Source organism: Syngnathus leptorhynchus, chromosome 8, assembly GCF_054491065.1.
Source record: "Syngnathus leptorhynchus isolate UIUO chromosome 8, UIUO_Slep, whole genome shotgun sequence".
Lineage (NCBI taxonomy): Eukaryota > Metazoa > Chordata > Actinopteri > Syngnathiformes > Syngnathidae > Syngnathus > Syngnathus leptorhynchus.
Window position 1 is genome coordinate 124,555 of NC_141202.1, and position 14,050 is coordinate 138,604.

Sequence of the window (14,050 nt, forward strand, 5' to 3'; positions counted from 1 at the left end):
AAATCAGATGAAAATGAAAGATTAAAACCAAATACTCGTTCATAACGAAAGTAGTTCTCTTAAAATAATCATTTTCATCTGTTTATTTATTGGATTGTATAGGGTTTCCATTTGTAGTCAATAGGCACTTTAATGCGAGTCAATCAAACAATCACCAATGATGAGGAAAATACAAGTCAAAGCAGCTTGACACCCGTTTTGGATCACATTTTTTTATTTAGACTTGCAAATGAAAAGGCTAGTGTTGAGGCACTGAGCATAATATGATCCCAAATGTTGGTTGTCATTGCTCTGCTCACCCACCCGGCCACTGTATGTGAAACGGTGGGTGCAGGCAGCACTGTATCGTTATTAACAATCATCATTATAAAAAGAAAAACTGTAAAAACGCATCCAAAATAGTGTTATCCTCTTCATTCTTAAACGTTCTTGAACGTGTGCATAGTACACTGTATACTGAGGGGAACAGTTTCAGAACGCTGCAGTAGTATGTTACCATTTGGAGCAAAAAGAGAAAGCGTCCAATTCCAAGACACTGGCTATTCCATTTCCGCTTTGTCAATTTGAGGTCTTCGGTGCCTTCGAATAGAGATGGCGCTCCATACTCTGCTACCGCCCAAACACGAGAGAGGAAAAAAAACAAAAGATGCCATACAGAGAAGACGAGGCGTGGGCCGTGTTCCGCTGCATCTTTCCGTGTCACCCCTCTCTCTCATCCGTATCTGCTTCTCCGCTGAGCCAACAGAAGAACCGGGCGGGCGGGCGGGCGGACGGACGGACGGACGGACACCCCTTTCTCAGAGAGCAGGGGGCTCTGGAGGGTTATAGTCTCTCGATGTCCCTGTACTTCTTCCTCAGTATGGACACCTGGTCTTTAAAGAGGACCGGGTCGAGTCTCATCTGAGAATGAACCAGTGGCATGGTGCCAAACCAGTGGGCAAACTTGTTCATACAAGTCTGACGCTGAGCAAAATGGTCCGGGTCGGCCCAGCGGGAAGCCCGGGAACTCTGACGAGGTTGACAAAGACAGTCACGTGTTATTGGGATCCTTCAGAACAGAATTGGCTGGGCGAGGCTGTACAAATATCAGAATTGAATTGTGAATGAGCCCTCGTTTGAATTTGCGGAATAGCCATGGAAAATTTTCCAAAATGGCTGTCTGTCCATAAATTTGGGACGGACACTTTGTTTGGCGTGAACCTGTAACGTAATTTCCATCTCTTTGTGTGAAGAAATTGACAATAAAGCAGACTTTGACTTGGAATTGCATTTGCTCAGTGATGTGATGAAATTGCAGCCAATTCAATTCCACTGCCTGCAGTTCAAATTCAAATTCATCCATTGAATTGAATTCTGAAATTTGCATAGCCCTGCCTGTTTGAGCGTGGGTCACCTGAGCCATCATGGTTTCTTTGTATTGTTTCTTCTGCGTCACTTTGATGGGGGGCAGCTTGGAGACAGAGGACACCAGGAAATTCATCAGAATATCCTCACAGTTTGACATCTGGTCCACCGTGCTCTTCAGACTAGCCGGAAGGTATGTGGTGTACAGGTAGTGGTAGTATCTGAGGACCGTACGTACGGGTTGAGGAGAATCCAACTAAAAGTGCGGTGGGAGCGGCGACGAGGTACTTGTGATAGACGGCGGCTCCGGTCAGCACCACGGAGTAGTCGTTGGTCCATTTGGAGGTGTAGCCCCAACGCTCCTTGTCGCTATCCCAGAAGTGGCTGCGAGCCGGGTACCCGACGATACGATCGGGGAAACTTCGCCACACTGTGAAGGCGAATTCCATCTTGACAGACAGGATGGAGGGAGCCGAGAAGAAAACTTGTCGACGGCAGACACATTTGTATCAAAAATCCTTCGACGCTTTGTAGTTGCCGCCTGACCTCTGCGGTGGAAAGCACAGCATCCTCGTCCAGACCGAGCACTGCGTCCGTGGGGATGATGTCATAGGGAAGGAAGCGGCTGCTGATAACCTGCTCAAATGAGTGGGGGGGATTTTTTGAATGGCTCCTTTCTCCACAAAAAAAAAAACATGACGAGTACATGTACAACATGAAAGGCAGGTAGAACTCAAATCGAAACACAAGAGGTTCAATGGAGTCAGAATGTGAAACGATGCAGAGGTCAGGTCAAGGAGTTTTGGATGGTGGACAGGCTGGCGGAGGTGTGAAGCAGCCAGACGATGTATGGATGCTCGTAAAAAGGAATGTGACAAGAATATCATTTGGATATAGCCCTTCAAGAATGTAAAGTGACAATGGTGTTAAGAAGGTTGGCGACTTTTTCAACTTCAATCGGATACTTTTACCTTGTTTTCCCTCTCAATGACAATGACAGGAAGTGAGGTGACAGGCCAGCGGTGCTTGGCGGGAAGAGATTTGCCACAATTCCACACAACTATCACCTGCACAAAGTAATGATTGGTTCAGTCAAATCAAGTCTGCTAAATCCCTTCCCCTGCTCGGCCGAGACGAAAAGCGCAATTGAAGTACGAAGACGCTAATTCCCACACAACTCCAGATAGCTTCATTTCAAGAAGAAGAAAATAGCATCAAAATCCAACCGGAGCCTGGTCATTTTTTTTAAAAAAAACAAATTGTTTGCCTCCGCTTCCCAAACAATTGGAGTTTGGAAGTCGAGATACCACACCACTGTGTACAGGGGGAAGGAAGCGCTTATGGCGACGGTTGATGTTTCTTTCAGAAAGCCCCATTCAAATTGAGGGCATACAAACATAGCGAATGATATTGCCATCACTCACCTGCGCACAGTACTGCGATTTGGCCACAGCTGTGAGCAGCTTCATGACCGGCTGGGACTGCGACACCAGCGGGCTCACTACGTGAATGACAGCTGTAAACTTGGGGGACGTCACCATACCTGAAAAACACAAGACAGCCCATTCCAAGCACAGCAGAAGAAGAGTGCACGGACCTATCTTGGTCGCGATAAATGCGAGAATCGATCAAACAAATCATCGGACCAAATTGAACAGACTCAAACGTTCCCCCCCAAACAAATGATCAAAGTAACTCTGCAGGAGCTGGAGGGAATAGATTCAACTAGATTTAGAAGTGGATTTTGCACAAGGAGTACAGCATTTCCATCAACAGCTGTCAAAGTCAAGCTATGTGATAGTGCGCATAGTACTTACCGAGCTTCGCGTAGTAGAAAGGGAAGTCTCCGAGGTAGCTGGAGTACTGGGGCAAGGCGGAAAGACCACCGGGCAGACTGTTCCACATGAGCTTACTTCGGGACTTGTGCTGAAGCACCCGGTCTTGGATGATCTGCACAAGAAGAATTTTATCGTGAAACCGCGGGACAGGATACAAAGAAATGATTTGTGCGCTCATAGCTTTTAAGGGCGCTTTTAGGCTTTCCTCTTATTTAGTAAGTCACACAAGATCTATTAATAGCAAAACCTTGAAATAAAACTCCCAAGGATCCAATCCGGTGCGTCATGAAAACGACACGTTACACATCGAACCTGTCCGTTCGTTCGAGCATCCAAAAGCACACACGTTTGATGACTAGATGCGCCCTCGTATGTCTTCTAGTAAGCTGAATGAGTGGCATACCTCCAATGTGGTCAAAACTATTTTGTCCACAGAGTTGAAGTAGGCTTCCCAAAAGAATTGGGTATACTGCCTCAGGGAGAGAATCTTCTCCTGGTGAATGGAGCGAACCGTTGAGGGAACCTGCCATACAAGCAACGAGAAATGGGCTCCCAAACCAGGAAGAACGAAAGATTCGCCAGACGGATGGCTGCCACGGCTGTCACCCGTTCCGGCAAACAAGGGTTTGGGTGGGTGTGAGAGTGAGAGTGAGAGTGAGTGAGAGTGAGAGAGTGAGAGAGTGAGAGAGTGAGTGAGTGAGTGAGTGAGTGAGTGAGTGAGTGAGTGAGTGAGTGAGTGAGTGAGTGAGTGAGTGAGTGAGTGAGTGAGTGAGTGAGTGAGTGAGCATTTTCATTCTAGTTGAAGATGTTCCCTCCTAAATAAGTACAGGTACAGTGAGTCTGACCTGAAGAAGTAGCCTTTCATCACCAATCACAGCGGCCGTCTTCCAGTCAATGATCTCGGAGAAAGGCAATTCCCAGCCGTTACTTAGCGTCACTGGGACACAGGCTGCCTAGGAATGGAAAGAAACAAGAGCAAATGGAATTGAAGAAATTGGGTTTGGCAATGAGTCGCTCCACTGCACGCGGCCCATACACAAATTGCAATTGGTGACATTGTGCTGCCTCCCTCCAGGAAATGACATTTGTGAGCATTGGCTCTATTGAATTCAGGGTCTCGTTGTTTGACAGACGAGTTTGGATGTCTGTCAGAAGAAAAAGGCTGAAATAGCAACGTGTGGCTGACCTGCAACGCCTCTAAGAAGCGAAAAGAACCCAGCCGACGTCCTCGTGGAACAAGACAGAAAGTGGAGTTGTAGAGCATCTCTCTGTAGTCGTACCTGCAATATCAAGGTTGAATCTGGGGTCAATATATATAAATTTAAAAAAGATAGTCACGTCACCGCACACCAAAGACATACAACTCAACTTTTGTTAAATACTAAAGACAAGGAAAGATTCAACGATTCAAACTCGCACTCACTTGTCATACTCTGCGTTGTCTTTGTCACAGCGGGCATCTTTATGCTTGTGCCAATCCTTCCCATGCTTGCAAGTGGTGAGAAGGATCACGTCCTCTGCGTTATGCACGTGATACAAGGCGTTCCTGGTGTCAGAGCCTATTCCGGTTAAATATCGCTTTCCCTTGAACACCAGCAAGTACTTCCTGAATGGGGGGATGGCGTTGTATTTGAGGTATCCTCGTTCCCCTCCTGTCCTGGGGTGGTCTTTTGAGAAAAGGGGGATGGATATATCGAATTTGGGCCGAAAGTTCTCTGTGCCGATGCTGGCCTTTGCCAACATGGCCAGGCCAATGTCGAAGCCCAGGTCCTCTGTGTAGTCGGGCCAGGTGCCAGAGTACAAGTTGAAGATGATGTGGTTTTTACCGTGGTTCCATTGAGGAAGACTCTGGACTTTTGTTTTCAGGTTGTGCACGTATTGCGCTGACAGCTGGTCCCTGTCCAGCGTGTCCAAACCTAGGACAAACACACACGCCTGGCTCGGGTCTGGCGTAAAAAACCTGGAGCCTTCGATCGATGACAAAATGTTCTGGTAGCTCTCGGACATTTTCTCGCCCTTCTGCTGGGGATGGATGTAAACTTTGAAGCCATTTCTCTCGCAAAGAGAGAAGTCAAAACAGGACTCCATTCTGCATGGCTTCTCAGAGAAAAGCTCAGGGACCGAGTCTCTTTTTGGGCGAGGAAATATGAGCTCATTCGCATCGTCCTTGGGCTCTTGTTCTCCGGCGCTGTAGGCTTCAACGACCCCCGCGGAGCGACGCCAACGTGCTCCGGGCAAAAAAGGACCCGCATCACGCCGGCTCAGACTTCGTCTGGAAAGTGGGACTTGAATACCCCCGAAACAAAACAGCAGAAGAAGACAGGCGCCGGTCAAGACCAAAATTAAGTAACGTTTTTTGGCCTGCATGTGTTCTACAATGTGAGCCAAGATGTTCGGGGATAGATCAATCCAAAGAGTCCCGGACGCTTTACCAACGCTTGGGGTAGAGTTCTGCCGCCATCGGGTCGCAAGTTTGCCACTTTCTGCTTCAGATGCCTTTCACGAGTCCGGGAACTGATCCAAAGCATGTGGGCGATTCCTAATACTCAACAACGTATGGAGCGTTACCTTCGGTTTTCAGCCAGTATCCATTTCGAGCCACCAAGCCTTTACCACTTCAACTCCCAAAACGCAATCGAACTCCCAAAACCTACGCGAAAACCAATGGTCGCTCGGTCGTGCATGCAGTTCTTGGAAAGCGAAACTATTTGCTACTTTCCAAGCTAACGTTGGAGCCCCCAAAGTTGAGCATTTCAAAGGTAAGATTGAAGACAATTGCTAAGGCACATATGTCTCGTTTGGAATTTGCAAACGCCACATGTCACGGTCAAACGACTCTGGCTGGCTGGCCGGCCGCGAGTAAAGAGCTCAGAACATTCCCGGCCGGCCGGGGTTAGCCTGCTAGCTTTGTAAACATCGAAGGAGCTCTTCGTCCGTTTGAAAGTGAAGGCAGACTCTCTGACAGCCAAAAAAAACATGCCAACTTCTCCTCGGCTGCCCTCGTTGGCACCAAAAATACATTTATCTCCCACGTCCTCGGCAGATTTAAATCAGCGTCTCATATTCATGAAACAAAAGTTGTACACTAACACAAGCAGAGGCAAAGGACCGCCGCTGAACTTGAGGATGTGACGTTGCTCTGCCCTATAAGGTGCGTTACCTTTCTGCAGGAGCGCGTCTGAAACGGGTGAGGTTTCGGTCGGAGCGGAGCGGAGCGGAGCAGAGCAGAGCGGAGCGGAGCGCTCCACAAAACATCAGAAAAGTCACTCGGACCGTTCTTGCCATTCGTTGGTTCGTTTGATTGAAGCAATAAATGACTGTTACAAATGATCATGCAAATGGTTTTCACTGAGCAAGAGCAAGTGATGTATCGCAACACTAAATATCGGGAAACAGTGGATCTCTGTCGCCACCTGACGAATCATGGTGGAATTTCTCAAGTAAGTGCAATTTCAACACTGCCGGCTCTGCCTTTATTATTAAAGAGTGATGAAAACAACAACAACTTTGGTAGATGTATGACTGACTTTCTAGGAATGGATTTTTAACGCGGCAATGTTTGTCATTGCTAAATGCAGCACGTGACCGCTCGCTTGTGCTTCTTTAATTTCCGCATCGGCGCGTTACTTGCTATGAATCAAACGCACCCAACGCGGTAGGATCACATGTTTGGTCATGAGGAAGTAAACAGTGAATGGGATAAAAAAAAAAAATATATATATTTTTTTAAATCCACGGGGACAATTGATCCAAAACTACGACGGTTTCCAACGGTGTATTCGTATAAAGAAAGGTACGTAATGTAAGCCATGTGATTATACTTGTATGCGCTGCATAGCATCAAAGCTAAGTTGACATTTTTTGATGGACGGAGACATAAACTAGCCTACGTCTAACATTGACATGATATCACTTTTTGTTTCTTCATTCCCTATCTGTTTCCGTCGTTGAATGAACCTAGTATACGTGGAGAGGTACACACTAATTCACGACTACGAATGGAAGCAGGAAAGTGTGTAGACGCGGATAATAAGTTGACAAGAGTGCATTCTTGCTGTTAATAGGATGCGTTGTTTGTGTAAATACTGTGTTCAATCATTGCCTGTACCCTGTTGTACAGGTGTGGCTCCTCTTGTCTGATGGACTTCTTGGCTGAGAACAACCTGTGTGGCCAGGCCATCCTCAGGATAGTTTCCAGGGGAAATGCTATCATTGCTGAGCTTCTACGCCTCTCTGACTTCATCCCTGCAGTTTTCAGACTCAAGGACAAGAGCGATCAGCAGAAATATGGCGACATTATCTGTGACTTCAGCTACTTTAAGGTCTCTCTTTCTCTCTGTCTCTGTCTCTCTCTCTGTATAGGTTGTAAGTTAAGTACATACAGCATGTTACTCCTCGCGACGTTTATGTTGTTCTCACTATCCACCGGTGGTTCTCTAGGGCCCCGAGTATTACGAGGGAAAGTTGGAGGCCAAACCTGACCTTCAGGACCTGGATGAAGAGTTTCGAGAAAACAACATTGAGATTCTTTCCAGATTCTATCTGGCTTTTGAGAGCGTCCACAAATACATCGTGGATCTCAATAGGTACGACGTGTTCTGTTCACATTGACTTGTGCTCATGACTGAATGTAGTAGGATTAGAAATGGACTTTGATGCCACATCTTCTCTCCAGATACTTGGATGACCTACACGAGGGGGTTTATATCCAGCAAACACTTGAGACTGTGCTTCTAAATGAGGATGGAAAGCAACTACTGGTAAGTGACATCATGTCAAATGATGGAAAGACAACTGTTGAGTTTTCTTTTCGGGGCTGCAGTCGTCGAATCGTTTGCTACCTTACTGAAAATGCTTTTCTTTCCCGCTCGTAGTGCGAGGCACTCTACCTGTACGGTGTAACGTTGCTCGTTATCGACCATAAAATCGAAGGGGACGTTCGCGAAAGGATGCTGGTCTCCTACTACAGATACAGGTAGTACGCACTCGCGTGCAAATCCGTACAATGACGATTCTTCGACGGACTCGGGTTACAGAGCGACGTCAGACCTTACCGACGGCGGAATATCCAATTCTCCGATGTGCTCGACGCCGCTTCTTTCAATACGTAGCCGCGTTCGACACCCGGCCAGCGGCTTCGGTGGATTAGGATTCTCCGCTTTGTTTTGCTGGTGCGTTGAGCGTGCGCATTATTGGTTCAGCGCGGCGAGGTCTTCGGCTGACTCCAACATGGACGACATCTGCAAGCTCCTGCGCAGCACCGGCTTCTCCAGCCAGCCTGGAGCCCGACGGCCCGCCAACTATCCAGAGAGCTACTTTCACAGGGTTCCCATCAGTGCCACATTCATCAGCATGGTCATTGGAAGACTGCGCTCTGACGACATCTACAACCAAGTAAGCCATCATCGGATCCCTTCGGATTGGACTCCATTGGATGGTGAAGTCAAAGAAAGCGTTGTTCCCGCTTTCAAGGTGTCTGCCTACCCTCTACCTGAACATCGTAGTACGGCGCTGGCTAATCAGGCCGCCATGCTGTACGTCTGCCTTTACTTCAGCCCGTCCATACTGCAAAGCCAGCAAGCCAAGATGAGAGAGATCGTGGACAAGTACTTCCCCGACAACTGGGTATGTGTGGCTGGCTGGTGAAGCCGGAGCCCTTTTTTCTTTGGATTGTATTGCTTTACCATTTGGAATCATTTTCATGTGGTCTGAGCACAGGTGATCAGTATCTACATGGGGATCACGGTCAACCTGGTGGAGGCTTGGGACCCGTACAAAGCTGCTAAAACGGCTCTCAACTACACGCTGGATACTGCCAACATCAAAGAGCAGGTCCGATCCAATTGCGCTGACAAGTAGAATCGGAGCTTAGGCCAGCTGTGAGAAACCGGAATCTCCTGTGTCCGGATAGGCCGGCCGTTACGGCGCTAGCATGGAGACCCTTCGGCCTCAGGTGCAACAGCTGCTGAAGGAAGGCTTCCTCAGAGACGAGATCATTCTGGATAACATTCCCAAATTGCTTAACTGCCTGAGGGACTGCAACGTCGCCATTCGCTGGCTGATGCTGCATTCCGCCGAGTCGGGTGAGACCAATCCCGCCAAATGCCTTGTCCGTTTCAAAGTCCACGGCTTCGAGATGAAAAGTACAATCGCGAACAGCTGACCTGACTGTGTCACAGCGTATGACCCAAACAATAAGAAACTACGGCAGATCAAAGAGCAAGTGCTGGCTGACTCCAAATACAATTCCAAGAGCCTCTTTCAGCTCCTCCTCGATGCGGCCCAGCTGGAGTTTACCCTCAAGGAGGTGAGCATCTCCACTATCATCTCTTTCTGCGCATCTGACTCGTCAACTCCGCATCTCGTGCAGATGTTCAAGCGGATGCTGTCAGAGAAACAGATCAAATGGGAGAGCTACAAGAAGGAGGGCTCCGAGAGAATGACTGAACTGGCCGAAGTCTTCTCTGGCGTTAAACCGCTCACGAGGGTGGAAAAGAACGGTCAGGCAAAGGCGTACACCTTGTTACACAACTTCCCGTAGTTGACAGACTACTACCTGGCAATGAATCGTTAGTTGGACCTTTGTGTTGTGTCGTGTCACCGTGGCAGAAAACCTCCAAGCTTGGTTCCGAGAAATCTCGAAACAGATCCGATCGTTGAACTACGAGGACTCGACAGCTGCCGGTAGGAAGACGGTCCAACTCATACAGGCTCTTGTCGAGGTGAGGAAGATCAGAAGCTTCAGTGGTTTTGCGATCCAGGCAGGCTTCTATTCTAAATGGCGTACCTTTGACCTGGTTCCCAGGTTCAGGAGTTCCACCAGTTAGAGTCCAACCTGCAGGTGTGTCAGTTTCTGGCAGACACCAGAAAGTTCCTGCACCAAATGATTCGCACCATCAATATCAAGGAAGAGGTCCTCATCACGATGCAGATCGTGGGAGACTTGTCGTACGCTTGGCAGATCATCGACAGGTACGTACGTAGGCGCCTCCTGCCCTAGGCTGCCTTTGCATTCTTCCAATGCAGATCTGAGTCATCCATCAGCAGGTGCTGCGCTGTGCTGCGCCGCGTGTGTGTTGTTAAGGTTTTGCTTTGGCACACAAAGCGCATCTGATGACTTTGTTTTTCTCTTCCTTCCCCTGCCCCGTCCCGCAGCTTCACAAGCATCATGCAGGAGAGCATCCGAGTCAGTTCCTCCATGGTCACGAAACTTCGAGCGACCTTTCTGAAGGTGAAGCCGTCCGTCTCCCTCCCAATGTTGACATCTTCCAAGCAATTTGCGTGTGTTTGTTTGTGAGAGCAGCTGGCTTCCGCTTTGGATCTTCCATTGCTGCGGATCAACCAAGTCAACAGCGCTGACCTGCTGAGTGTTTCCCAGTTCTACTCTGGAGAATTGGTCGCCTACGTCAGAAAGGTGAGTAAAACGTGCTTACACGCACACCCGCCATCAACCGGTGAGCTCGGAACTAGGATCGGCCGCGTTGTATGACAAAGCGTCATGACAAGGTCATTTTTGTCTTTTATTGGGTGGTGGTTTGTTCAATAACGTAATGGACGTAATGGCCGGACGTTCACCTTCAGGTATTGACGTTTGTAGGTACTGCAGATCATCCCAGAGAGCATGTTCACCTCTCTGGCCAAGATCATTAAGCTTCAGATCCACGACATCATGGAGGTGCCCACGCGACTGGACAAGGACAAATTGAAGGACTACTCCCAGCTGGGCGCGCGCTATGAAGTATACAAGCTGATGACTTTGTTGCTCTCACATGCGCATACGTACTGATGATTCAAAAGGAATGGCATCACTCTTCGAACATTTTGCCATTACGCTTTCTGCGTCCGTCCCTTCAGGTGGCTAAACTCACCCACGACATCTCCATTTTCACCGAGGGGATCTTGATGATGAAGACCACGTTAGTTGGAATTATCAAGGTTGCTCCTTCTTACCCGGTTGTCATCCAATCAAATTGAACTACACAGACTTCAACTCGCGTGTGGTGTCATGTTTTAGGTGGATCCTAAGCAGCTTCTGGAAGATGGCATCAGGAAGGAGCTGGTGAAGAGGGTGGCTTATGCGCTGCACAAAGGCTTGATTTTCAATCCCAGGGCTAAGGTTAATAAGCATCACATTGGGTTTGAGAAGCACACTTCCAGAATGTAACTACGAATACGCTTTGTGCACGGCATTATCCATCGTCGCAGCCGAGCGAGTTGATGCCCAAGTTAAAAGACATGGCAGCCACCATGGACGGATTCTACAGGTCCTTTGAGTACATCCAGGACTACGTCAGCATATACGGTCTGAAAATCTGGCAGGAAGAAGTGTCTCGAATCATCAATTACAACGTAGAGCAAGAGTGCAACAGTTTCCTCAGGGCTAAGGTTGGATTCAGCCACGGCAGCGACGCGACGCGACGCAGCCTTCCATATTTATTCACTCCCTCCATTGATCTCCATCAGATCCAGGACTGGCAGAGTGTGTACCAGTCCACTCATATCCCCATCCCCAAGTTTCCATCCGTGGACGAGTCCGCCACCTTCATTGGACGTCTCTGTCGAGAGATTCTCCGCATCACAGATCCCAGGTGCGGATTAGGCATCGGGCATACCCGTCATGATTTTAGTCGTTGATCTCTGCTGGCGGTTTTTCCACACACAGGCTAACCTGCTACATTGAGCAAATGAACACCTGGTACGACCTGAAGAGCCACCAGGAAGTGACTAACAACAGGCTCTTCTCGGGGATCCAGAGCTCCTTGGGTACATTTGGCCTCAATGGCCTGGACCGCTTGCTGTGCTTCATGATTGTCAAGGAGCTGCAGGTGACCCGTCGGCTTCCTAGACCGTAGAAACGTTGCGTTCGTCCCGGTCAACTCGGACCTCCAAATCTTCTTTTAGAATTTCCTGACAATGATCCAGAAGACCATTTTGAAGGATAAAGCTGCGGTAGAGGTCTTGAAAGCCGTGCTGATTGCTGTCAATCCGGTTCAGGGCGTCGTGGGTAGGTCATCGATCTGTCGGATATTCCCCTCAAATACGGGAGACGTTTTCTTTACTGATAGGTAACGCCAGCAAAGTCTATGCCGGCGCTGTCGCCAAAATCCCCAAAATCTGGGGGCCGTATTTGGAGGTCATCATGAAGGTAGGACGTGATGGATCATTTTGATACGAGGCTTTTTGAAACGCAAAGCTAATTTGGAACGTTTGCCGTAGGTTGGTCAAATGCAAATTCTTCGGCAGCAAATTGCCAATGAGTTGAACTACTCCTGCAAGTTTGACTCCAAACACCTGGCGGCTGCCCTCCAAAACATGAACAAGTCAGTCCGCTACTCCTTTTTCTCCTGCCCGCCCGCCCGCCCGCCGCTGCATGGAACAAAATCTCATCTTCAATGTCGCACGGAACATTTCCGTACCGACGTTCCGCTAAGAGAAGGTTCCAATCGACTGTGAAAAGGTCATGACGAGCGTGGTGGTTTTGTGTTTTTGGATCCTTGCAGGTCGCTGCTAGCAGACATTGAAGCCCACTACCAGGACCCGTCGCTGCCGTACCCGAAAGAGGACAACACTCTCTTGTACGAGATCACAGCGTATTTAGAGGCTGCCGGTATTCACAACCCACTTAATAAGGTTGGTGGAGATGAATGGTATGAATGATTTTGATCATCACGCACTTGACCTCAAATCAACTTTTCATCAGATCTACATCACCACAAAGCGCCTCCCTTTCTTTCCCATCCTCAACTTCCTGTTTGTGATAGCACAGCTGCCTAAACTTCAGTACAGCAGAAACCAAGGTGGGTTGACAAAATTCAAGTCCCTCGAGTGGCGTGGAGGTCAATTACACGAAGGCAAAAATGCATGCCTCTTTTCTTTTCCCCTTGTATTTCCAACAGGAATGACGTGCAGGAAATCCACCGACCCAGTGGACTGGCCTCCTTTAGTCCTGGGCCTTCTCACGCTCTTGAAGCAGTTTCACTCCAGATACACAGACCAGTTCTTGGCTCTCATTGGGCAGTTCATCCGCTCTATCATGGAACAATGTACAAGGTAACCAGACAGGCTCAGTTACTTGAATGAATACATAGTTCTTTCAATCATCTTGTTTTTGTTTTGAATACAAACTCAGCCAATGTCTCATCTTTGTTCATGTTTTCCCCAACTAAAGTCAGAAGATCCCTGACATGCCCTCTGATGTGGTGGGAGCGCTCATGTTCCTGGAAGACTATGTCAAATATACTAAATTGTCGCGCAAGGTGGGTTCTTCTCAATCTTGAAACCTTTGTCGTCAAGTTGCTGTAACTGTATCCCTACTTTTGTTTGTCTGTTTAAGGTGGCTGAAGCCCATGTCCCCAGTTTCATTTTTGATGAATTCCGAACTATACTGTGAAGATCCAGCCCAAAATACTTTTATTGCCTTTTGTATGCACTTCATTTTTTATCGTATTTTGTCTTGAAGCACATGTAAGATTGTATTTTGTACATACATAGATAAAATTGCTTTGGAGTTCCTAACATTACAGCTTAACATTTTCTGACGTCACATGTAGTAAATTGGAGTGTAAAGAGGCAAGAGTGTGGGGAAAAAAAAATGTTCCAAGAGTTTGTATACAAAGTTGGCTCATCTGAAAGTTTGAAATTAAACATCCATCCATCCATCCATTTTCAGAACTGCTTTTCCTCACAAGAGTCGCGGGTGACTTCGGGCAGTCGGCACTTTTCTAAAAAAACAAAAAAAAACTTTTTAATGACAAAAATCGACCTTAAAGTCTGTTATTTTTGAATGTTTAACCAGTTTCCATGTTTATCTTCTGAAGCTACAAATTGAATGTACATCTCGCAATCATTGGTTGTTGTTTTTTTTCGCA

General features: G+C 47.7%; 2 protein-coding genes across 3 annotated transcripts; one reads left to right on the forward strand and one right to left on the reverse strand.

Annotated features, from left to right (window-relative positions):
- Positions 1 to 86: 86 nt before the first annotated feature.
- On the reverse strand, positions 87 to 6,350 carry LOC147051487 (exostosin-1b-like). The gene is made up of 11 exons (XM_085917473.1): positions 4,606 to 6,350; positions 4,369 to 4,462; positions 4,028 to 4,135; positions 3,586 to 3,705; positions 3,162 to 3,294; positions 2,769 to 2,887; positions 2,316 to 2,411; positions 1,891 to 1,980; positions 1,633 to 1,793; positions 1,394 to 1,565; positions 87 to 1,008 (listed from the first exon to the last, which is right to left on the reverse strand). The coding sequence occupies exons 1-11, from the start codon at positions 5,547 to 5,549 to the stop codon at positions 823 to 825; spliced, it is 2,223 nt and encodes a 740-aa protein (XP_085773599.1). The 5' UTR covers positions 5,550 to 6,350; the 3' UTR covers positions 87 to 822.
- Positions 6,351 to 6,365: 15 nt separating this feature from the next.
- On the forward strand, positions 6,366 to 13,915 carry washc5 (WASH complex subunit 5). 2 transcript variants are annotated; one of them, XM_085917472.1, is made up of 29 exons: positions 6,366 to 6,622; positions 7,303 to 7,504; positions 7,623 to 7,768; positions 7,858 to 7,942; positions 8,057 to 8,157; positions 8,384 to 8,576; positions 8,655 to 8,807; positions 8,901 to 9,014; positions 9,094 to 9,265; positions 9,362 to 9,489; positions 9,553 to 9,682; positions 9,792 to 9,904; positions 9,988 to 10,154; positions 10,338 to 10,413; positions 10,486 to 10,596; positions 10,780 to 10,920; positions 11,037 to 11,117; positions 11,197 to 11,298; positions 11,388 to 11,567; positions 11,646 to 11,770; positions 11,845 to 12,007; positions 12,084 to 12,186; positions 12,248 to 12,327; positions 12,399 to 12,502; positions 12,683 to 12,812; positions 12,883 to 12,979; positions 13,079 to 13,232; positions 13,351 to 13,438; positions 13,516 to 13,915. In XM_085917472.1, exons 1-29 carry the CDS (start codon positions 6,606 to 6,608, stop codon positions 13,570 to 13,572), a joined length of 3,513 nt encoding a protein of 1,170 aa, XP_085773598.1. In that variant the 5' UTR covers positions 6,366 to 6,605; the 3' UTR covers positions 13,573 to 13,915. The 2 variants fall into 2 exon arrangements, with proteins under 2 accessions (XP_085773598.1, XP_085773597.1); XM_085917471.1 differs by lacking the exon at positions 6,366 to 6,622 and adding an exon at positions 6,831 to 6,975.
- The last annotated feature ends 135 nt before the right edge of the window (positions 13,916 to 14,050 follow it).